Below are 25,044 nucleotides of genomic sequence, written 5' to 3'. Positions count from 1 at the left end.
TGACTTGCCTTAATAGAAGGAACCATGAACTGTATCAGAGAATTCTACAGGAGAATGTCAGCCCATCTGTCTGTTAGCTGTAGTGCAGCTGGGTTATGCAACAAGACAATGATCCAAAACACAATCAAGTGTACATGAAAAGGGCTAAAAAGCAATACGTACGTTTTGGAATGGCCTAGCCAAAGTCCAGACTTAATCCCAATTGAGATGTGGCAGGACTTTGTTTGAAAACCCACAAAGGTTGCCGAGTTAAAGTGGCATGCAAGAGTGGGCCAAAATTCCTCCACAGCGATGTGAGAGACTGATCAACTACAGGAAGCATTTGGTTGCAGTCATTGCACCTAAAAGGTGACACAACCAGTTAATAGTGTATATAATTGTATTTTCTTTAACCTTTATCTAACTACACAAGTCAGTTAATTAAGAACTAATTATTTACAATGACGGCCTGGCAAAAGGCCTCCTGCGGGGACGGGGGCTGGGATTAAAAATTAAAAATACAATATAATTATAGGACAACACACATCGACAAGAGAGAACACAACACCACAGAGTAAGGAGGCAATTACGTTTTCACACAGGAGAATTGGGTGTTGCATAACTTTGTTAAATAAACAAATAAAATAAGTATACAGTGCATTTGGAAAGTGTAAACCCCTTGACTTATTCCACATTGTTACGTTACAGCCTTATTCTAAAATGGTTTGAATTACATTTTTTCCAATCTACACACAATGCCCCATAATGACAAAGCAAAAACAGGTTTTTAGACTTTTTATTTAACCTTTTTATCTAGGAAAGTCAGTTAAGAACAAATCCTTATTTACAATGACTGCCTACCGGTGGGTTAACTGTCTTGTTCAGGGGCAGAGTGACTGATTTTGACCTTGTCAGCTCAGGGATTCGATCCAGCAACCTTTCGTTTACTGGCCCAACACTCTACCCACTAGGCTACCTGCCGCCCCTCAATTTACTCTATTTATAATTGATCATGTATTATACATTTAAAAAACATACCTTATGTAAATAAGTATTCAGACCCTTTGCTATGAGATTGGAAATTGAGTTCAGGTGCATCCTGTTTCTATTGATCATCCTTGAGATATTTCTACAACTTGATTGACCTGTGGTAAATTCAATTGATTGGACATGATTTGGAAAGGCACACACACCTGTCTATATAAGGTCCCACAGTTGACAGTGTATGTCAGAGCAAAAACCAAGCCATGAAGTCGAAGGAATTGTACGTCGAGCTCCGAGACAGGATTGTGTCGAGGGACAGATCTGGGGAAGGATACCAAAAAATGTCTGCAGCATTGAAGGTCCAAGAACACAGTGGCCTCCATTATTCTTAAATGGAAGAAGTTTGAAACCACCAAGACTTTCCTAGAGCTGGCCGCCCGGCCAAACTGAGCAATCGGGAGAGGAGGGTCTTGGTCAGGGAGGTGACCAGGAACCCAATGGTCACTCTGATAGAGCTCCAGAGTTCCTCCGTGGGGATGGGAGAACCTTCCAGAAGGACAATCATCTCTGCAGCACTCCATTAATCAGGCCGTTATGGTAGAGCCACTCCTCAGTAAAAGGCACATGACAGCCCGCTTGAAGTTTGCCAAAAAGCACCTAAAGGACTCAAGACCATGACAAACAAGATTCTCTGGTCTGATGAAACCAAGAATGAGCTCTTTTGCCTGAATGACAAGCGTCTCAATATTAGCCTTTTTGTCCTCTCGTTGCCATTCCATAAACATATAGCTGAAAGCTACACATAAGCACCTTCTGGTTTAATCTACTTCTGTTTCTGAGACCACACGGCAAAGCAACGTACAAGTTGCTCAAATCCGACGCATGCGACACACTGCACGCAACGCAGCCTAGTCTGACAGATGAGTCGCAGTTGTGCAGATTGTATCCCATTTACAGTGTCTGGCAAATGTATTCATCCCCCTTGGAGTTTTTCCTATTTTGTTGCATTACAATCTAATTTAAAAGGATTTTTATTTGGATTTCATATAATGGCCATACACAATAGTCCAAATTGGTGAAGTGAAATGAAAAATGACTTATTCCAAAAATGTACGGAAAAGTGTTGCATGCATATCTATTCACCCCCTTTGCTATGAAGCCCCTAAATAAGATCTGGTGACACCAATTACATTCAGAAGTCAAATAATTTGTTAAATAAAGTCCACCTGTGTGCAATCTAAGTGTCACATGATCTGAGTATATACACCATTTCTGAAAGGCCCCAGAGTCTGCAACACCACTAAGCAAGGGGCACCATGAAGACGCTCTCCAAACAGGTCAAGGACAAAGTTGTGGAGAAGTACAGATCAGGGTTGGGTTATAAAAAAATCTGAAACTTTGAACATCCCACAGAGCACCATTTTAATCCATTATTTAAAACATGGAAAGACTATGGCACCACAACAAATCTGCCAAGAGGACCGCACACCAAAACTCATGGACCAGGCAAGGAGGGCATTCATCAAAGGCGCCACAAAGGGAACCCTGAAGGAGCTGCAATGCTCCACAGAGGAGATTGGAGTATCTGTCCATAGGACCACTTTAAGCTGTGACGACCCTCCCACTCTGTCTGCCGTATTCTCTCTTTGTTCTTGTTTCCTTATTAGGATGCCGGTGGGCGTGTCGTCAGCTACATGGGAAACACCTGGGCCAGGTGTCTCCCAGGATAAATAGACCTCTTCCACATTCCTGGAAGAGACTCTCTCCATGCAGACACCTTTGTAGATTGTGTTGTGGTTCTTGGTGGCCTTTTGTTTGTTTGCCTTGGCACCTTTCAACACCCTGCATTATCACATTCATGCATACCAAACACTCACTTACACTACTGATTACACACACCATTGTATATTTTCCTTAGTTGCTTTAGTTAATAAATATATATTTTGCTACTCCTTATCTCCACGTTGTCTCCCTTTGTTACGGGCTTTGAGCCGGTTCGTGACAAAGCCGTACACGCTCCATAGAACTGGGCTTTACGGAAGAGTGGCCAGAAAAAAGCCATTGCTTAAAGAAAAAAATAAGCAAACACATTTGGTGTTTGCCAAAAGGCATGTGGGAGACTCCCCAAACATATGGAAGAAGGTACTCTGGTTAGATGAGACTAAAATGTAGCTTTTTGGCCATCAAGGAAAACGCTATGTCTAAGAACAGCATCCCCACAGTGAAGCATGGTGGTGGCAGCATCATGCTGTGAGGATGTTTTTCATCTACAGAGACTGGGAAACTGGTCAAAATTGAAGGAATGATGGATGGTGCTAAATATAGGGAAATTCTTGAGGGATACCTGTTTCAGTCTTCCAGAGATTTGAGACTGTGACGGAGGTTCACCTTCCAGCAGGACAATGACCCTAAGCATACTGCTTAAGCAACACTCGAGTGGTTTAAGGGGAAACATTTAAATGTCTTGGAATGGCCTAGTCAAAGCCTAGACCTCAATCCAATTGAGAATCTGTGGTATGACTTAAAACCTCTGGACTGAGATCCCACTAAAGGGATCAATATGACAACAGCCAGTGAAAGTGCAGGGCGCCAAATTCAAAACAGAAATCCCATAATTAAAATTCCTCAAACATACAAGTATTTTACACCATTTTAAAGATACATTTGTTAATCCCACCACAGTGTCCAATTTCAAAAAGGCTTTACAGCGAAAGCAAACCAAACGATTGTTAGGTCAGAGCCAAGTCACAGAAAAACAGCCATTTTTCCAGCCAAAGAGAAGAGTCACAAAAAGCAGAAATACAGAGAAATTAATCACTAACCTTCGACCTTCATCAGATGACACTCAGGACTTCATGTTACACAATACATGTATGTTTTGTTCGATAAAGTTCATATTTATATAAAAAAATCTTACGTTCAGTAGTTCCAAAACATCTGGTGATTTTGCAGAGAGCCACATCCGTTTACAGAAATACTCATAATAAACATTGATAAAAGATTATGCACAGAATTATAAATACACTTCTCCTTAATGCAACCGCTGTACGGAAAAAGCACACCATGCTATAATCTGAGTACGGAGCTCAGAGACCAAAACAGATATCCACCATGTTGTGTAGTCAACAGAAGTCAGAAATAGCATTATAAATATTCACTTACCTTAGATCATCAGAATGCACTCCCAGGAATCACAGTTCCACAATAAATGTTTGTTTTGTTCGATTATGTCCAAATACCTCCTTTTTGTTCAAGCATTTAGTACAGTAATCTAAATTCATGACCCGCAATCACTAGGAGCAGACAGTCAAAAAGTTCCGTTACAGTCCGTAGAAACATGTCAAACGATGTATAGAATCAATCTTTAGGATGTTTAACATAAATCTTCAATAATGTTCCATACCCCCAAGAGACATACCCCAAGAGACTTGCAGCTGTAATTGCTGCAAAAGGTGGCTCTACAAAGTATTTACTTTGGGGGGGGGGGGGGGGGTGAATAATTATGCACGCGCTCAAGTTGTTTTTGTCTTATTTTATGTTTGTTTCACAATAAAAAATATTTTGCAACTTCAAAGTGGTAGGCATATTGTGGAAATCAAATGTTACAGACCCCCCAAAAACGTAAAATACTGAATACGTCATGCGCGGTTTCCTGCTATTCATTGATTTCGGTAGCGCATCCCCATATCTAATTGATCAGCTGTTGTCAAAGCCTAAATGAGTATGACATCCTGACATTTAAAGTATACTAGATTTTTGAAATGTCACATGCTATTAAACCAACAAATTCTGCATTCTCCCAACAGCCTATATATGGCCACAGAAAATCTTAAATATAATACAATAATCATGGTAAACATTATTGATGGCAGAATTTAACTAGGATTGTCAAATAATGAAATATGAAATATCTTATGGCTATTTCTCATGGAAGTTGATTTAATAACATCCAGGGACATGGCAAAAATGCTGAAAAAGTGTTCAAAATATATACAATTCCCTTTTCTGGGGAAGACCATGGTGCTTGCCTACGGAGCTGTGAGGGGAACGGCACCTCAGTACCTCCAGGCTCTGATCAGGCCCTACACCCAAACAAGGGCACTGCGTTCATCCACCTCTGGCCTGCTCGCCTCCCTACCACTGAGGAAGTACAGTTCCCGCTCAGCCCAGTCAAAACTGTTCGCTGCTCTGGCCCCCCAATGGTGGAACAAACTCCCTCACGACGCCAGGACAGCGGAGTCAATCACCACCTTCCGGAGACACCTGAAACCCCACCTCTTTAAGGAATACCTAGGATAGGATAAAGTAATCCCTCTCACCCCCCTTAAAAGATTTAGATGCACTACTGTTCCACTGGATGTCATAAGGTGAATGCACCAATTTGTAAGTCGCTCTGGATAAGAGCGTCTGCTAAATGACTTAAATGTAAATGTTTAAGATCCATATTTGTTTTTAAGGTAAAGGACATTGACCTTATATTTAAAGCCTTTTGGAATCCACATGACATTATTTTACACTAAATAAGAAGTGATATTTCCTGGGGACAGAAAAGGCACCGCATAGGAATGACACAGCTAGCACAGCCAGTCATAAAATCTGAATTTAAATCTATCCCTAATTTTAACCACACTGCTAACCCTAATCTTAAATGAAGACAAATGTTTATGAATTTTTAGGATATAGACAATTTAGACTTTGTAGCTGGCCCATTAGCGGTAATCACTCTGCCGTCAGGGCAAAATCCATGACAAATGTCAACCTGCTTGTTGGACACGGTTGGAGTTTAGTGAATGAATCTCCATCTTGACAGCTCGAATGCCACCGGCACTATTTGCATGTGTAAAGAGCAGTATTTCAGACTGGGACCATCCTTCGCATGTACTGGATTCTTTGGGAATTGTCCCACATTGCCAATTTGATGCAGAGCCTGATATTTCATTTAGCAGACACTCTTATCCAGAGTGACTTGCAGTTAATGCATTCCATCTTAAGTAGCTAGGTGGGACAACCACATATCAGTCATAGTACATTTTTCCTCAAAGTAGCTAGCTTTTTTGGGGACAGGAGGCTATGGGATAATTTAAGATTCTCTCTGAAGAGGTAGGTGTTTCAGAGGTTTTGGTAGATGGGCAGGAACTCTGCTGTCCTAGCTTCAGGGGGAAGCTAGTTCCACCATTGGGGTGCCAGGACAGAGAAGACCTTGGACTGTGCTGAGCGGGAGCTGCCCTCCAGTAGGTGTGGGAGAGCAAAGAGACCAGAGGTGGCAGAACAGAGTACTCAGGTTGGGGTGTAAGGTTTGAGCAAAGCCTGAAGGTAGGGAGGGGTAGTTCCTCTTGCTGTCCTCTAGGCAAGTACCATGGTCTCGTCGTGGATGTGAGATTCGACTGGAAGCCAGGAGTGTGCGGAGGAGCAGGGTGCCAAGGGAGAATATGGGAAGGTTGAACACCAGGCGGGCTGCAGTGTTCTGGATAAATACCAAAGCAAATTCCACATTTACACTTAACAAAAATATAAATGCAACAAGTGTATGTCCCATGTTTCATGAGCTGAAATAAAAGATCACATGTTCCAATTGGTTTACGTCCCTGTTAGTGAACATTTCTCCTTTGCCAAGATAATCCATTCACCTGACAGGTGTGGCTGATCAAGAAGCTGATAAAACATTTATTACACAGGTGCACTTTTCTGGGGAAAATAAAAAGTAACTGAAAATCACAACACATTGCCACAGATTTGAGGGATCATGCAATTGGCATGCTGACTTCAGGAATGTCCACCAGAGCTGTTGCCAGATATTTTAATATTCATTTCTCTACCAGAAACCGCCTCCAACATAATTTTAGAGAATTTGGCAGTACGTCCAACCAGCCTCATAACCGCAGACCACGTGTAACCACATCAGCCCAGGACTACCACATCCGGCTTCTTCACCTGTGGAATCGTTTGAGACCAGCCAGCTGATGAAACTGTGGGTTTGCACAACCAAAGAATTTCTGCACAAACTGTCAGAAACCATATCAGGGAAGCTCATCTACCTGCTCGTCGTCCTCACCAAGGGTCTTGATCTGAGTTGTAACCGACTTAATGGGCAAATGCTCTACTTATATGCAACTGGCATGCTGGCGAAGTGTGCTTTTTACAGATGAATCCCGGTTTCAACTGTACCGGGCAGACTGCATGTCGTGTGGGTGAGCGGTTTGCTGATGTCAACATTGTAAACGGAGTGCCCCATGATGGCGGTGGGGTTATGGTACGGGCAGACAGGCATAATCTACAGACAACAAACACAATTGCATTTTATCAATGGCAATTTGAATGCACAGAGAGACCTTGAGATCCTGAGGCCCATTGTCTTGCCAATCATCCGCCGCCATCACCTGATGTTTGGGATGCTCTGGATCGACGTGTACGGCAGCCTATTCCAGTTCCCGCCAATATCCAGCAACTTCGCACAACTTTTTTTTTTTAAGGCATCTGAACAGATGCATATCTGTATTCCCAGTCATGTGAAATCCATAGTTTAGGGCCTAATTTATTAATTTCAATTGATTTCCTTATATGAACTGTAACTCAGTAAAATCTTATTGTTGCTTTTTTATTTTTGTTCAGTGTAGTATTCGAGGTATTTGATATTTGTTTACATGTAAAATTCTTATTACCTCACATTTAAAAGATTGCAGGGGAGATTTCTTTATTACGGTCATATAACATTTCCCTGATTTGCATTAAATGTTTATTTTGGTGGCTAACGTTAAGGGTTAATATAGGTGGCGACTGTTGGTGGGAATCAGGGCTCCTAAGGTCCTGTCAGCCATTAAAACTAGTCAGTGCTTCCCTTTTATGTGTTTTAGGCTCTTTAAAACCAAAGTCAATATACTACTATTGTACAACTGTTGCTGTATTTTTGTGAATATCAGGGTTGTATGTCAGTGGTAATTGTTATTTTTCCTAATTTGCCATCGATATAGTCAGCCCTCGTGAGGGCACCTTTAGGGCACCTCGTGAGCCCATTTGTACCCACAGTTGCTACACATTGCAATTTTGTATTTCCTTAAAGCACATTGATCGGTTTGTTTATTTGAACTTCAGAAGAATCCAGAGTCTCTGTACTACAGGTGCATGAAATCTTGATTAGGCCAAAGGGAAGCAGAAACTTGAGTGCTGTGGAGAAATGTCTGGAACACTATTAATAACTGAGACGCCTTCAGAATACAGTATGTACTACACACAGCCTGCACTGAATAACATCAGGCTCTGCGGTACCCCATTATGACGACACATTACTGTGTAGTCTTTTAGCTGACACTTATCCAATGCACCTTCTAGAAATGCATTCAGCTAAGGAATGTGAAACAACCACATCCCCATAAATGTTGTGATAGAAATCCACAATGAACTGCCTATTGTAGGAAATAATGAGTTGTTGCAGTTACATAAACACCACAATTAGAGTATTCGAAAGAGTAATTGCTAATAAAAACATTTATTGGACTTTGTTTTGTTTTCCATTTTCTCTCCCACATCCACTGTACAATCCCACTCTGCTACATTATAGTTCAAATCCCGCCTTCACTTTACAATGATCTCACATCAGATGTATTTCTCGTTAAACCAGAATAACCTGAGGTTTGATTAAAACAGGATCAGAACAAACTTGTAAAACCTAAAATACATGTATACTATGTGGGAAGGAATCAGCTGGGAAAAGACAGTGTAGGGGGCTGTTGAAAACAAATTAAATTAATACCCAGGGGGTGGTGTTGGGCCCTCTGTGCCCAATTGGAGTGTATTGGATAAGGTCTGCATTGAAACAGACTATTACAAACACATAAGGCCCCCCACCACTAGAACGGAGGGCAACCTTAAAACTAAACCAAGCAAATATGTATCTTAACAATCCAGTTTAACACAACCATTAGATTATTTCATATGGTGTTTCAGATGTGTGCTTGCTTCATGAGCAACATGAGACATTTCAGTTGGACATAGTAAAACCAGCAAACATTTACAAAACATTCTAAAAGTACATTGATTTAACGGGTCAAGTGTGCCATTAGTCAATGCTAGCCATCTCTTCAATTACATTCATTTTGCTGATAAGAGAAAATTGATTGAGTTCAACTAATGTTTTAAGGTTGCCCTCAGGTCTTCAAGAAAGTCTAAAAGATGAATTCACACTCCCCCCCCCCTCGAATCTGATAGAAAATATTTAAAAACAGTCAAAGTACTTTCAGCTTGGGAAACAGTGCTGTCTTACCCTGTCTATCACTTTTCAAAACAACCTCCCTCCCCAAGAGAACAGATAGCGCCATTTGTGAAGCACTGTACAACCTGCAGAGTATTCTGATTGTCAGAGGTGCCATGGGGTTGGTGAATACTGCCAGAAAGAGGTGGTGTAATAAGTGAACTCTGCCTTAATTGATAGCGGTGTGTCGTCAGTCAGTGATGAAAGTGGCTGCAGTACCCTATTACTAATCTACCGACCCTGGTCATTTGCATACTGTACATATTCTAACCTGCTGGGCCAGATTAGAGTGGTTACATTACAGAAGGACCTTGCTTGCCATGGAGTGTTGTCTTTTGTTTTGGTATTTTGGATAATTCCGTCAGACAATGCGAGTCACCCACATTTTAGAACAAAAAAATGGACATGATTTCTTTACAAAACCAAGTCATCTTCAATATCTCAAGACAACTACCATGGCTCAACGAAAGGAAAAAAATAACCTTGGTGTCACTGACTTGAACAGGCTAAATCCAGCAAAGGCCCTTTAATGTTTTCATAAGTGTACTATATATTTTGCATCCAACTCCCCTATTCCGCCCCCCCCTTTTGTTATTCTTTGTCCTCATCCTACTGCTTCCCTCTTCATCTTTACCCGGATTTGTTGGCCCCCACCAGGTTCATGAGTCCGTCCGTGCTCATGGACTTGGGGCGCTCCAGGGGGAAGCCCAGGGCTCGGCTCCAGATCAGCTGGGCCAGCACCCCCAATGCTCGGGACACGCCGAACAGCACCGTGTAGTAGTTCATCTCTGTCATCCCATAGTACTGTTAGGACAGGAGAGGGGGGGGGGGGTTAATTGCACAGAACAAGGTATTTCATTATTGCGCTCCCAATTGTATGTGATACATAATGGCTTTGCAGGAAGATGAGGGACAGCTCAAGTAGAGAAGAGCGCCCAGACTTTTTTTTGTTGTCTGACAGTTCACTAAGATGGAACAAACTATGAAAAGAAGCTCAAATTAGACCTTTACATTTTCCTTCATCCCGTCAAGAGATGGAGGCCTTTCTTGTAACCTTCATGCAGTGTCCCTCCCAATCAGTTGAAAGTGTACTGCAATAGTTGGCTCCATCCTTCTGTAACCCCACCACTCACCTGCAGCAGCACTCCACTGTGGGCGTCCACATTGGGCCAGGGGTTCTTGGCCTTGCCCTGCTCCAGCAGCACGTTGGGCACGATCTTGTAGAGTTGGTGCACCAGTTTGAACATGGGGTCATCGGGCAGGTGCTTGAAGGCAAACTCCTGCTGGCAGGTGTACCTGGGGTCTGTCCTCCTCAGGACGGCATGGCCGTAACCTGGAACCACCTGAGAGAACGCAAACAGAAGGTCAAAAAGGTAGGATTACGATCTTTGAGGTTACATATCATTCCCCTTGCAGCTTATTCCTCAAATGAAAACGTAAATGCATCCTTTCTTTTGTACACCTGTTCACTACACTTTCAGGTAGATGGAAAAGTTTCCTTTGGGTTTCCTGACCTTGACTCATTGACCCAACTTAGCATGCCCTCCAGTCCAGACCACTTACCCTTCCAGACTTGAGGGTGTTCCAGATGTAGTCTCTCATGGCCTCGTCAGACACCTCTCCTCCCATCTCCTTCTGCAGGGCCGTCAGCCATACCAGCACCTCCTACAAGGGGCATAGGTCAGAGGTAAGGCAGAGGCTCACTCCAACCAAAACAAAATCACTGGTTTCATTCTCCATTTTCACTAGTGAGCTTATTATAGTTCCATAGTCATCCTCTCTCTCCATTATGTTAATATGGAGGGAGGATGAAAGCCTTGCTTTGAACGAAAACAGATACCTTTGGATAAAGGTGTCTGCTAAATAGCACACATACATATAAATACACACACTACCATTCAAACATGGAGTCACTTAGAAATGTCCTTGTTTAAAAAAAATAAATAAAAAAGATGTCAATTTTTTTTAAATAACATCTAATTGATCAGAAATACAGTGTAGACGTTGTAAATGACAATTGTATGGCTGATTTAATGGAATATCTACATAGGCATACAGAGGCCACTTATCAGCAACCATCACTCCTGCGTTCCAATTGGCACGTTGTGTTAGCTAATCCAAGTTTATCGTTTAAAAAAAGCTAAGTGATCATTAGAAAACCATTTTACAATTATGTTAGCATAGCTGAAAACTTCTGATTAAAGAAGCAATAAAACCTGCCGCCTTTAGACTAGTTGAGTATCTGGAGCATCAGCATTTGTGGGTTTGATTACAAAATGGCCAGAAACAGAACTTTCTTCTGAAACTCGTCAGGCTATCCTTGTTCTGAGAAATTAAGGCTATTCCATGCAAGAAATTGCCAGGAAACTGAAGATCTCGTACAAATCTGTGTACTACTCCCTTCACAGAACAGTGCAAACTGGTTCTAACAAGAATAGAAAGGAGTGGGAAGACCTGGTGCACAACTGAGCAAGAGGACAAGTACATGAGTGTCTAATTTGAGAAAGATGCCTCACAAGTCCTCAACTGGCAGCTTCATTAAATAGTACCCGCAAAACACCCGTCTCAACGTCAACAGTGAAGAGGCGAATCTGGGATTCTGGCCTTTTAGGCAGAGTTGCAAAGAAAAAGCCATATCTCAGACTGGCCAATACAAATAAATGAAAGACACTGGACAGAGGAAGATTGGGAAAAAAGTGTTATGGACAGACAAATCTAAATTTGAGGTGATCAAAGAACATTCGTGAGACACAGAAAAAATGAAAAGCTGGAGGAGTGCTTGACGCCATCTGTCAAGCATAGTGGAGGCAATGTGATGTTCTGGGGGTGCTTTGGTGGTGGTAAAGTGGGATATTTGTACAGGGTAAATGAGATCTTGAAGAAGGAAAGCTATCACTCCATTTTGCAAAGGCATGCCATACCCTGTAGACGGCGCTTAATCTTCAGGCTAGGGTCTATTTTTCTCCACTTCCTGTCTGACTGACGTGCCCCAAGTAAACTGCCTGTTACTCAAGCCCAGAAGCCAGGATATGGATATAATTGGTACCACTGGATAGAAAACACTTTGACGTTTGTAGAAATGTTAAAATAATGTATGCCACGATAACACAATTGATATGGTGGGAGAAAATCCAAAGAAAAACCAACCGGAAAAAATTGAGCCCATGCTCTTATAATGGAAAGCTATGGGTCATTGCAATTCCTGCCCCCAGATTGCAATTCATATGGCTTCCACTACACGTCAGTGTTCAAGGTTTCAGCCTAGTTTCTCCCCAAACAAGGAAGAATTTTGAGTTTTGGTACTGGGAGTTGGAAATCAGTCTGTGTGTGTGCGACGATGCGCACCTGCTTATTTTGCTTTTCTATTCTATTGAACATAACCATAGCCCCCCGGGGCGGCAGGGTAGCCTAGTGGTTAGAGCGTTGGACTAGTAACCGGAATCCCCAAGCTGACAAGGTACAAATCTGTCGTTCTGCCCCTGAACAGGCAGTTAACCCACTGTTCCTAGGCCGTCATTGTTCTTAACTGACTTGCCTAGTTAAATAAAGGTAAAATTAAAAATACTTCTTTCCGTATGAAATAGTATAGTTTGATTACATTTTTGATGACTTATTTTGACTTGTTTTAACAAAGTCTGGCGGTAGCTTTTTGGATTCCTTTCTCTGCATGTTGAACGAGTGGATTACTGAAATCAATGGTGCCAACTAAACTGACTTTTTGGGATATAAAGAAGGATTTTATCTAACAAAACGACCATGCATGTTGTAGCTGGGACCCATTGGATTGCAAATCAGAGGAAGATTATCAATAAGTGAATATTTTAAATCACCATTTGTGATTTTATGAAGCCTGTGCTGGTTGAAAAATATTTTGAGGGGCGCCGTCCTCAAATAATCATATGGCATGCTTTCCCTGTAAAGCCTATTGTAAATCGGACAATTCAGTTAGATGAACAAGACTAAGCTTTTAACCGATATAAGACACTTGTATGTACCTAAATGTTTAATATCCATAATTGTAATGATTATTTATTTGAATTGCACGCCCTATGATTTCACCGGAAGTTGTCGACGGGTGTCCCGCTGACGGGACGCCTAGCCCTAAGAAGCCAACTTCCTCCTACAACAGGACAATGACCCAAAGCACAGCTCCAAACTATGCAATAACTATTTAGCGAAGAAGCAGTCAGCTGGTATTCTGTCTATAATGGAGTGGCCAGTACAGTCACCAGATCTCAACCCTATTGAGCTGTTGTGGGAGCAGCTTGACCGTATGCAGTACGTAAGAAGTGCCCATCAAGCCAATCAGAAAGCATGGTTAAATCTCTTCAGAAAACATCAACAAATTGACAACTAGAATGCCAAAGGTCTGCAAGGCTGTAATTCCTGCAAATGGATTCTTTGACGAACATAATTTAAAAATAATTATTTATAACCATGTCAACATTTTGAATATATTTCCTATTCATTTTGCAACTCCTTTCATGTATGTTTTCATGGAAAACAAGGACATTTAAGTGACCCCAAACTTTTCAACAGTAGTGTATACACACACAACCAGTATATTTATAGAGTATATTTTATATTCTTCAAAGTAGCCACCCTGTGCCTTGATGAAAGCTTTGCGCACACATAATCAGCTTCACCTGGAATGGTTTTCCAACAGTCTTGAAGGAGTTCCCACATTTGCTGGGTTGAGGTTGGGTGATTGTGGAGGCCAGGTCATCTGATGCAGCACTCCATCACTCTTTCTTGGTCAAATAGCCCTTACACAGCCTGGAGGTGTGTTGGGTCATTGCACTGTTGAAAAACAAACGAAAGTCCCACTAGGCGCAAACCAGATGGGATGGCATATCGCTGCAGAATGCTGTGGTAGCCATGCAGCTTAAGTGTGCCTTGAATTCCAAATAAATCACTGACAGTGTCACCAGCAAAGCACCGCCACACCACCACCTCCATGCTTCCCAGTGGGAACAAAATGCGGAGATCATCTGTTCACCTACTCTGTGTCTCAAAGACACGGCGGTTGGAACCAAAAATCTCAAATTTGGACTCCTCAGACCAAAGGACAGATTTCCACCGGTCTTATGCCCATTGCTTACATTTCTTGGCCCAAGCAAGTTTCTTCTTGGTGTCCTTTTAGCAGTGGTTTCTTTGCAGCAATTCGACCATTAAGGCCTGATTCACGCATTTTCCTCTTTTTGTTGTTTTTCCCCCCCTTTTTCTCCCCGATTTCATGGTATCCAATTGTTAGTAGCTACTATCTTGTCTCATCGCTACAACTCCCGTACAGGAGAGATGAAGGTCGAAAGTCATGCGTCCTCCGATACACAACCCAACCAGCCGCACTGCTTCTTAACACAGCGCGCATCCAACCCGGAAGCCAGCCGCACCAATGTGTCGGAGGAAACACCGTGCACCTGGCAACCTTGGTTAGCGCACACTGCTCCCGGCCCGCCACAGGATCCGCTGGTGCGCGATGAGACAAGGACCGGCCAAACCCTCCCTAACCCGGACAACGCTAGGCCAATTGTGTATCGCCCCACAGACCTCCCGGTCGCGGCCGGTTACGAAAGAGCCTGGGCGCGAACCCAGAGTCTTTGCGCTGCAGCCCTTAACCACTGCGCCACCTGGGAGGCCGCATTTTCCTCTTAACAATTTATGTTGATGTATTTTGTTTGGGATGCAATTTCTGAGGCTGCAGCAGAGGTAACTGTGGGCCTTCCTTTTCTGTGGCAGTCCTCATGAGAGCCAATTTCTTCATAGCGCTTGATGGTTTTTGCGAATGCACCTGAAGAAACTTAAATTTCCGCATTAAAGTAATAGACTGTGATTTCTCTTTGCTTATTTGAGCTGTTCTTGCCAAAATATGGACTTCGTATTTTACCAAATAGAGCCATGTTCTGTATATCAGCCCTACCTTTTCACAACACAACTGATTGGCTCAAATGCATTAAGGAAATTCCACAAATTAACTTAACAAGGCACACCTGTTAATTTAAATGCATTACAGGTGACTACCTCATGAAGCTGGTTGAGAGAATGCCAAGAGTGTACAATGCTGTCAAGGCAAAGGTTCTACTTTGAAGAACCTCAAATATAAAATATATTTTGATTTGTTTAACTTCTCTAGGGTAGGGGGCAGCATTGGGGATTTTGGATGAAAAGCGTGCCCAAATTAAACTGCCAGCTACTCAGCCATAAAAGCTAGAATATGCATATAATTAGTAGATTTGGATAGAAAACGGAGGTTTCTAAATCTGTTTGAATGATGTATGTGAGTATAACAGAACTCATATGGCAGGCAAAAACCTGAGAAAAAATCCAACCAGGAAGTGGAAAATCTGAGGTTTGTAGATTTAACTCTTGGCGTATCGAATGCATGTCTATGGGGTCATATTGCACTTCCTAAGGCTTCCACTAGATGTCAACAGTCTTTAGAACCTTGTTTGATGCTTTTACTGTGAAGTGGGGGAGAATGAGTCAGAGGTCTGCCAGAGAGCCACAAGCTGTCTCACGCGTTCACGTGAGAGCGAGCTCTGTTCCATTGCATATCTACAGACAAAGGAATTCTCCTGTTGGATCATTATTTAAGATTTATGTTTATGTAACATTATTAAAGATTGATTCTATACTTCGTTTGACATGTTTCTACGGACTGTAATAACTTTTTGGACTTTTCGTCCATACTTTCCGCTGGACTTGTACGCGCGTCGTGAGTTTGGATTGTGTACTGAACGCGCGAACAACAAGAAGGTATTTTGGACATAAATGGACATTATCGAACAAAACAAACATTTGTTGAACTGGGATTCCTGGGAGTGCATTCTGATGAAGATCAAAGGTAAGTGAATATTTGTTATTTCTAACTCCTGTTGACTCCAACATGGCATGGTGTGCTTTTTCCGTAAAGTTTTTTTGAAATCTGACACAGCGGTTGCATTAAGCAGAAGTGTATCTATAATTTCATGCATAACAGTTGTATCTTTTAGCAATGTTTATTATGAGTATTTCTGTAAACTGATGTGGCTCTCTGCAAAATCACTGGATGTTTTGGAACTACTGAACGTAACCCGCCAATGTAAACTCAGATTTTTGGATATAAATATGAACTTTACCGAACAAAATATACATGTATTGTGTAACACGAAGTCCTATGATGAAGATCATCAAAGGTTAGTGATTCATTTTATCTATATTTCTGCTTTTTGTGACTCCTCTCTTTGGCTGGAAAAATGGCTGTGTTTTTCTGTGACTTGGCTCTGACTTAACATAATCGTTTGGTTTGCTTTTCTCGGAAAGCCTTTTTGAAATCGGACACTGTGGCTGGATTTGCAACAAGTATCTTTAAAATGGTGTAAAATACATGTATGTTTGAGGAATTTTAATTATGGGATTTCTGTTTTGAATTTGGTGCCCTGCAGTTTCACTGGCTCTTGGCGAGGTGGGACGCTACCATCCCACGTACCCTAGAGGTTAACACCGTTTTGGTTACTACATGATTCCATATGTTATTTCATAGTTTTGATGTCTTCACTATTATTATACAATGTAGAAAATAGTCAAAATAAAGAATGGAATGAGTAGGTGTTTCCAAACTTTTGACTGGTACTGTGTGTGACAAGTGTACAATACATTAGGAACACCTGCTCATTCCATGAGAGTGACCAGGTGAGCGCTATGATCCCTTAATTATTAAATCCACTTCAATCAGTGTAGATGGAGAGGAGACAGGTTAAATTAGGATTTTTAAGCATTCAGACAATTGAGACATGGATTGTGTGTGTGCCATTCCGAGGGTGAATGGGCAAGACAAAAAACTTAAGTGCCTTTGAACGGGGTATGGTAATAATAAGTGCCAGGCACTCCAGTTTGAGTGTGTCAAGATCTGCAACGCTGCTGGGTTTTTCGCGCTCAATAGTTTTCTGTGTGCATGAAGAATCTAGACAATTTGACAACTGTGGGAAGCATTGGAGTCAACATGGGCCAGCATCCCTGTGGAATGCTTTCAACACCTTGTAGAGTCCATTAACTGACAAATTCAGGCCGTTCTGAGAGCAAAAGGGGGTGCAATTCAATATTAGGAAGGTGTTCCTAATGTTTTTTACACTCAGTTGTCAGAATATTTACACACATGTTAACTTTGACATTAGCATCCATACACACCTGGTTAGCCAGTCCATGAAGAGGTCCGGCCAAGCCATTCATAGCTGCGCTGAAGGACAGGTAGGGGTCAGACAGGGCACTGCCCACTAAGTGGCTGGTGTGGGCACTCACATTACCACCCTCATGGTCACTATAGCAAGGGAGAAAAGGGGAGTGAATGAAAGAATAAGTGATGCAGCCACATAACTGCATTGTGCAATGACAGAGCAGGAGCTGAATATGCACACCCTAAAGTTACCAAGGTAGAGACTAATGGATGATAAACTTAGAAAAAATGATTGTGAATGAAGTAGCACTCTCTATAAAATAAAAACTGACCTGTGAATGGTGAGGTACAGTCGCATGAGCTCAGTGAACGTGGCATCGCTGTAGCCCAGCATGTTGGTGAAGTTGTGGGACCAGTCCAGACTGGAGTCGATGGCGCCGATGCTGCTGCCCTCACGGTAAAGGTTGCGGTAAATCTTGGCCGCAACGCATGGCAGTTTAGCGATCAGATCCATGGAGTCTTCATAGACAAACTGAGAGAAGAGAATCATTTTCATGTCAATAGTGTAATCGGAAAGGCGGCACTCTTTCAACAGATTTTTAACACATTTGTTCAGATTCCACCATATTGACTTCTTATAACTGTGGCGCATTGACATTTTGCTACATTTCACAACGGTTTGTCCTATTGAACAACATGGTTTCCCACAACGGTTTGTCCTATTGAACAACATGGTTTCCCACAACTGTTTGTCCTATTGAACAACATGGTTTCCCACAACGGTTTGTCCTTTTGAACAACATGGTTTCCCACAACAGTGTACACTGTTCAACATTCTTTAGGGTATGTTTCCTGAGCTCACCTCCCAGTACGTGGCCTTGTTGACTCCCTCGGAGTAGGCTCGGGCGAAGCTACTCTCACTGTTCAGAGCTGTGATGGCGGAGCTGAACTGAGACATGGGGTGGAGGTTGGTGGGGAAGTTATCCAGCATGGTGACCACGTGGGAGGGAAGAGCTGCACGCTTGGCCCACTCCTTGGACAGCCAGTTCACCTGGGGACAGACAATAGGTTCATTGGTTCATTGGTCAAGCTATGCACACCAAACGTAATGTAGTTTTGTATGCAAAATATAGTCCTTCACTAAACCAACATGGAAGCAAACCTTCTCCCAGAGGTCTCAGAGATAAGATCAAGAGCTATTGTCTGTGGTTAAGCTTTATGTTGTGGTTTATGGTATACGAGTCAACCTCTTATTGAATATATACATAATGTGATCTGTACCATTATGCAAAGGGTTGTTGTAACAACATGTTAAGCTGATGTGCCATACTCTCTCTCCATAATGAGTTACCTAGCTAACACTCACCTGTTCCTCTGTGGGCACCTGGCCTGTCACCAGCAGCCAGAACAGACCTTCGGGCAGTGGCTCAGCACCTCCTGGAGCCTTGGGCAACAGCTGCTGGCACTCTGGAATGCTGTAACCACGGAAACGAATTCCCTAAAAAAAAAGTTTGAAAAAATGATATCTATACTCCCCTCCATATGCATGTGTGTGTGGGGGGGGGGGGGGGGGGGTCTATACCCATCATGAGGCAACAGTACAGAAAGTACTGTTTAGAAATGACAGCACTCATGTATCAAAGTAGTCCAAATATTGGTATTTGGTCCCATTATTCTTTGCACGCATTGACTAAATCAAGATTGTGACTCTACAAACTCGTTGGATGCATTTGCAGTTTGTTTTGTAACTGAATGATAACTGAAGCAAACTTCCTTATAAGTGAGTAGATAAGATGTTTCTAAAGACTTCTAAATTATTCCTGATAATGCCAAGATTAAGAAAAATCATGAACGAATCATGAACAATGATGAGTAGGAAAGTTAGAGGCTACAACAAAACATGCTTACCTCTCACCATTACCAATAACAGGGGAGGTATGATCTTTATGCCTCTATTCTTCACTCATTATCCATAATCCTGTTAGCATCCACATGAATGTAGAAGTGTTCAGAAACATCTATTCTTACTTACAATAAAAGTGACACCAAAAATACAGAATTCAGTTCCTATTGGGGAAAAAATAATCCAAAACAAACCGCAAATGCAGCCAACAAGTTTCTTTTTTTAATGTTTGCATCTCTTTAATAATGCACTTACAGTTGAAGTCGGGAGTTTACATACACTTAGGTTGGAGTCTTTAAAACTCATTTTCAACCACTCCACAAATTTCTTGTAAGCAAATTATAGTTTTGGCAAGTCGGTAAGAACATCTACTTTGTGCATGACAAGTAATTTTTCCAAAAATTGTTTACAGACAGATTATTTCACTGTATCACAATTCCAGTGGGTCAAAAGTTTACATACACTAAGTTGACTGTGCCTTTCAACAGCTTGGAAAATTCCAGAAAATTATGTCATGGCTTTAGAAACTTCTGATAGGCTAATTGACATAATTTGAGTCAATTGGAGGTATACCTGTGGATGTATTTCAAGGCCTACCTTCAACCTCTGTGCCTCTGCTTGACATCATGGGAAAATCAAAAGAAAATCAGCCAAGACCTCAAAAAAAATGGTAGACTTCCACAAGTCTGGTTCATCCTTGGGAGCAATTTCCTGAAGGTACCACGTTCATCTGTACAAACAATAGTACGCAAGTATAAACACCATAGGCCCACGTAGCCGTCATACCGCTCAGGAAGGAGACGCGTTCCGTCTCCTAGAGATGAACGTACTTTGGTGCGAAAAGCGCAACTCAATCCCAGAACAGCAGCAAAGGACCTTGTGAAGATGCTGGAGTAAACAGGTACAAAAGTATCTATATCCACAGTAAAAACGAGTCCTATATCGACATAACCTGAAAGGCCGCTCAGCAAGGAAGAAGCCAATGCTCCAAAACCGCCATAAAAAAGCCAGACTACGGTTTGCAACTGCACATGGGCACAAAGACCGTACTTTTTGGAGAAATTTCCTCTGGTCTGATGAAACAAAAATAGAACTGTTTGGCCATAATGACTATCGTCATGTTTGGAGGAAAAAGGGGGAGGCTTGCAAGCCGAAGAACACCATCCCAACTGTGAAGTACGGGGGTGACAGCATCATGTTGTGGGGGTGCTTTGCTTTGCTGCAGGAGGGACTGGTGCACTTCACAAAATAGATGGCATCATGAGGAAAGGAAAATTGTGGATATATTGAAGCAACATCTCAAGACATCAGTCAGGAAGTTAAAGCTTGGTCGCAAATGGGTCTTCCAAATGGACAATGACCCTAAGCATACTTCCAAAGTTGAGGCAAAATGGCTTAAGGACAACAAAGTCAAGGTATTGGAGTGGCCGTCAAAGCCCTGACCTCAGTGCTATAGAACATTTTTGGGCAGAACTGAAAAAGTGTGTGCGAGCAAGGAGGCCAACAAACGTGACTCAGTTACACCAGCTCTGTCAGGAGGAATGGGCCAAAATTCACCCAACTTATTGTGGGAAGCATCTGGAAGGCTACCCAAAACTTTTGACCCAAGTTAAACAATTTAAAAGGCAATGCTACCAAATACTAATTGAGTGTGTGTAAACTTCTGACCCACTGGGAATGTGATGAAAGAAATAAAAGCTTAAATAAATTTTTACTAGGATTAAATGTCAGGAATTGTGCAAAACTAAGTTTAAATGTATTTGGCTTAGGTGTATGTAATATATATATATATCAGATTAAAACATATATAATTTGTGACGAAATAATGAAACTGTTATGTGCCTCATTTGCATATATACACTGGGTGCATTTGCATGCATTAATATACAGGGGTGGAACAGGGATGCAACCACCAAAAACCTCCCTCAGTCTGTTTTATTCAAATACCTTTGACCCCACATTGACATTACATAACCCATAGGCCCTATGTCACATGACTTATGACTTTTAAGCCAATATCCGTAAGTGGTGCTGAAAAGGCTGCAAAATATCACCTTCCTTATTTTCAGCTAATGTAAGCTGATGAGTATGGTGGGACTTAAGGTCAAGTCACTGTTTAAGTAGCTAGTTGTCTAGCTTCAAGCATCAGACACAGGATGGTTTTTATTTAGTTCCATTTCATTTAGTACTATCCAATTCATTTGCATTCTGCCATCTCCCTCAGGGGAGTACTAAGCAAGTGTGGAAATCATTCTCTTCCAAAACAATTCTCTTCAGCTCAGCCATGGGAAATGAATCACTAAAGGGCATGCCTAAATGTTGTGTCATCTAGGCAATTCTTTTGTTTGTTTTTGGTTTAAAAAAATCCTAATATCACTAAGAATTCAGCAAAAATGTGTTTAAGATAGGAAATCTGTTCCCAAGTTTCCCACAAATTCTAAAAATTTTTTTTTAAAGTTACTTATGTGATCGTGTCTCAATGTAATCAAGGTATGAAATTACTATTTGGCTTAGTTGTCATCAATTTGCAGTGTACAAATGATTATAATTGTGTTCCAGCCCACCAACCATCCAATCAAACAAATCAGTCTACAGCTGAATCTAGTTGCCTACCCCCCTAAGTGTAAACAATGTAAGATGCCAACAAGCAACTGAAAATGGCTAAAATGCCCAATCTATCCCCCTACCTGATACTGAGCTTGCATTCAGTTCTCTGTCCAGGGCCTTTCCCTGCACAGACCAACTCACCTCATCTGCATCCAGCACTGAGGTCTCATACACCAGGCCCTTCATACCTCTCATCCCACCGTAGATCTGTAAAGACAAGGGCACACACACTTAACATCAACAGCTACCATATTCACACGACAACTGGCACTGAAAGGGGTATGTCTATAATGTAGAATGTTTACAAATGACAGTTGAACTGAATGTACCATATCCACAGTGATTGAGCCGATGTTGGTCTTGCCATACTGCGTTTTGAAATTCTTAATCCTACTCTGTTCTTTAGGGACGAGATCCAAAAGCACATCTCTCAGGTTCTGCAACAGCACAGAGAAAATAAAATACGTCACAGTTAGAAAGACAACTCATTTATGAGGGCCACTCAGTTCAAAACATCACAGCACTGCTAGGTAAAAGGCATATGTGTGTAAATCAAATTGAAAAATTAAGGAGGTCCAGTCAGAGTACTTACTGTTGATGTAGTGGCATTTCTGGAAGCGGCGAAGAGACATGCTGTGCTCTGAGAGGCACAAGAAGGTGTCAAGAGAGAGGCAATCAGTCAAAACAGGTTGAATCGCCGACATGTATCACGACATGTATCACAGACAGGCAGTCATCACTTTAAAACATCAGCAAGCCTCAGTGCACTGCAAGGTATCCCCAACAATGACCTAGGCTGCATCCCTAACAATGACCTAGGCTGCATCCCTAACAATGACCTAGGCTGCATCCCTAACAATGACCTAGCCTGTATCACTAACAATGACCTAGCCTGTATCACTAACAATGACCTAGCCTGTATCATAGCCTGTATCACTAACAATGACCTAGCCTGTATCACTAACAATGACCTAGCCTGTATCATAGCCTGTATCACTAACAATGACCTAGCCTGTATCACTAACAATGACCTAGCCTGTATCACTAACAATGACCTAGCCTGTGCCCCTAACAATGACCTAGCCTGTGCCCCTAACAATGACCTAGCCTGTGCCCCTAACAATGACCTAGCCTGTATCACTAACAATGACCTAGCCTGTATCACTAACAATGACCTAGCCTGTATCACTAACAATGACCTAGCCTGTATCACTAACAATGGCCTAGCCTGTATCACTAACAATGACCTAGCCTGTGCCCCTAACGATGACCTAGCCTACCTCATCACTGCAGGAGAGAAACTGAAGTTCCATGACAAAGGGTAACAAACAGAAAATTGCTGAACGATAGACGTGTGCAGTGGCAAATAGGCCTACATATGCTAATGAATTTATGTATTCTAACATAGAACTGATTCAGTCAAAGCATTGCTCACAGCACTGTATCTAAAGATCATACATGTTCTAAGTGTTTTAGGGCCATAAGCACACAAACACATGTTTTTTTTAAACTTTTTTTTTAACCTAAAGTCAGAATGTATCTGACCTTTGATTGACAGAAAAAGAGCTTTGCCCAACTGGAAACAAGATGCCTTCACACAATCAATAAATATTGGAAAAGTTAGGTAGTCTGTACAATTCACTCAAATGCAACTATTCTAATGTTGTGTGCTGCTATGTGTTCCAGCTAATCAAACAAGGCTGGTCCTATTTTGCTTTACATGCAAGAGATGCCTTTTCCAGACGAGTTAGAGTCAACGAAAGACCGTAATTTGCCTCCTGCTGTGAGCAACATTGTGGGAATGAAGCTGCATTGCAAGATATGGTAACCTACTTTATAGTTGGTTACTAGTACTTGCCTAAAACCTACAGTAGTGTACAAGCAACTGACGTTGGACAGCCGGTATCTGATTGAATCAACTGAGTCCATGGCACAATGTCAAGGCAGTGAAGGCCCACATAAATACGATTCAGTATCATCTAGCTAGATGTCGTTTTTTTATAATTATCCCAGATGGTCATTACAAACTAAAACTGGAGCTAGGGGGCGAGCTAGCCAATTACAGTGTGCTAGTTCGCTAGGTAGCTACGAAAATCAAGCATAGACAGTTAGCTAATTAGTTATCAAAGATGGTAACAGTTAGCTACTATACACATTACCGTGCTAGCTTCATAGTTTAGTCTATATACTTTATAGTCTACGGTACATAGCTTAACGTTAGCTGGCTAACTAGTAAAACATAACGTTAGTTGGATTTGGCTACCTGAATGTGAACTTGTTCTAAAGTTAGCTGCTTAGTTAACTACACATCACTTAGCTACGGCCTAGTCTTAAGTTAGCTAGCTACGATAGCTAAATGCTAACTTCGCTTGTTCTTATTGGCAAGTGGCTATCCAAAGTTTTAGCATGCTAGCTAACGTCATGGCATGGGGCGGGACAATTCAGCGCCCATATCCTTTATCGTTCTCACCTTCGTTGAATTTAAGAGCTTCGGGGTAAACCTGTAGGCGGACAGTAGGGACATGGTGAATGTGACGAGTTTGTGTTGGTAAATTCTGACTGTGCTGGTAAAAATCCCCTGTACCTCGTTGAAGGTGCCCCTCCTGAGTTTGATGGTAGGTGAAGGTTGAGAGGAACAGGTCAACAAATGAGATTGGCTGGGAAAAGGCATGATTTGGGTGACGTACATACCCACCCACAGGCAGATTATGGGTATCTGTCTGAATCTAGCGTCAATGATTTTAAATTAAATTGCCGAAAGTGTGATCTTCAACGACATGAGATTGTAAGTGTAACATTCAAATGTTATAAAACACAATGGCTTAAAGATACACTTAAGAAATTGCTCCGCCATTTCCCGGTTAGTAAAATTCTAATTGCATCATTTCAGTTTGTCACAAAACAAACTATAGGCCCTAAGTATAGTGTAGAGAATCATTGCACCATCTGAACAGCTTTAAAATATATTTTCCATAATAAAAAAATGTATTTTTCAGCTGGTGTACAAAACCGAAAGTATAGGACACAAATTCCTAAACTTAAACGGGAAGCATGGAAATAGCAGATCAGATTTACTGCTTCTTGGAGACTTGCTTTCGCTTACAATGACAACTCTTAAACGTCACATTTATGTGAATTGTCGGGTCGCCCAAAAAGTTGTCTGGTTCGTTATTA

The 25,044-nt window shown here is 41.8% G+C and overlaps 1 protein-coding gene across 3 annotated transcripts; it reads right to left on the bottom strand.

Annotated features, from left to right (window-relative positions):
• Window positions 1-8,427: 8,427 nt before the first annotated feature.
• On the bottom strand, window positions 8,428-24,556 carry LOC115141348 (citrate synthase, mitochondrial). 3 transcript variants are annotated; one of them, XM_065002276.1, is made up of 12 exons: window positions 24,455-24,506; window positions 24,341-24,371; window positions 22,463-22,510; window positions 22,200-22,307; window positions 22,012-22,077; window positions 18,727-18,858; window positions 18,223-18,411; window positions 17,693-17,892; window positions 17,375-17,504; window positions 10,772-10,873; window positions 10,342-10,551; window positions 8,428-10,012 (listed from the first exon to the last, which is right to left on the bottom strand). In XM_065002276.1, the coding sequence occupies exons 4-12, from the start codon at window positions 22,200-22,202 to the stop codon at window positions 9,839-9,841; spliced, it is 1,206 nt and encodes a 401-aa protein (XP_064858348.1). In that variant the 5' UTR covers window positions 22,203-22,307; window positions 22,463-22,510; window positions 24,341-24,371; window positions 24,455-24,506; the 3' UTR covers window positions 8,428-9,838. The 3 variants fall into 3 exon arrangements, with proteins under 3 accessions (XP_064858348.1, XP_029535994.1, XP_029535986.1); XM_029680134.2 differs by lacking the exon at window positions 24,341-24,371 and having other exon boundaries at window positions 24,455-24,556; XM_029680126.2 differs by having other exon boundaries at window positions 24,341-24,532.
• Window positions 24,557-25,044: the final 488 nt, after the last annotated feature.

This window comes from Oncorhynchus nerka, linkage group LG2 (assembly GCF_034236695.1).
Source record: "Oncorhynchus nerka isolate Pitt River linkage group LG2, Oner_Uvic_2.0, whole genome shotgun sequence".
Classification (NCBI taxonomy): domain Eukaryota; kingdom Metazoa; phylum Chordata; class Actinopteri; order Salmoniformes; family Salmonidae; genus Oncorhynchus; species Oncorhynchus nerka.
The sequence above is the reverse complement of the archived record's forward strand: the minus strand, read 5'-3'. Positions and strand labels throughout refer to the sequence as shown.

Coding starts and splice junctions, on each gene's coding strand:
- LOC115141348 (XM_029680134.2), bottom strand. CDS start 24,541: ATGCCTTTTCCCAGCCAATCTCATTTGTTGACCTGTTCCTCTCAACCT. Junction 22,078..22,199: donor GCTCAATCACTGTGGATATG/GTACATTCAGTT, acceptor TTGTCTTTACAG/ATCTACGGTGGGATGAGAGG. Junction 17,505..17,692: donor CTGTACCTCACCATTCACAG/GTCAGTTTTTAT, acceptor CCCTTGCTATAG/TGACCATGAGGGTGGTAATG.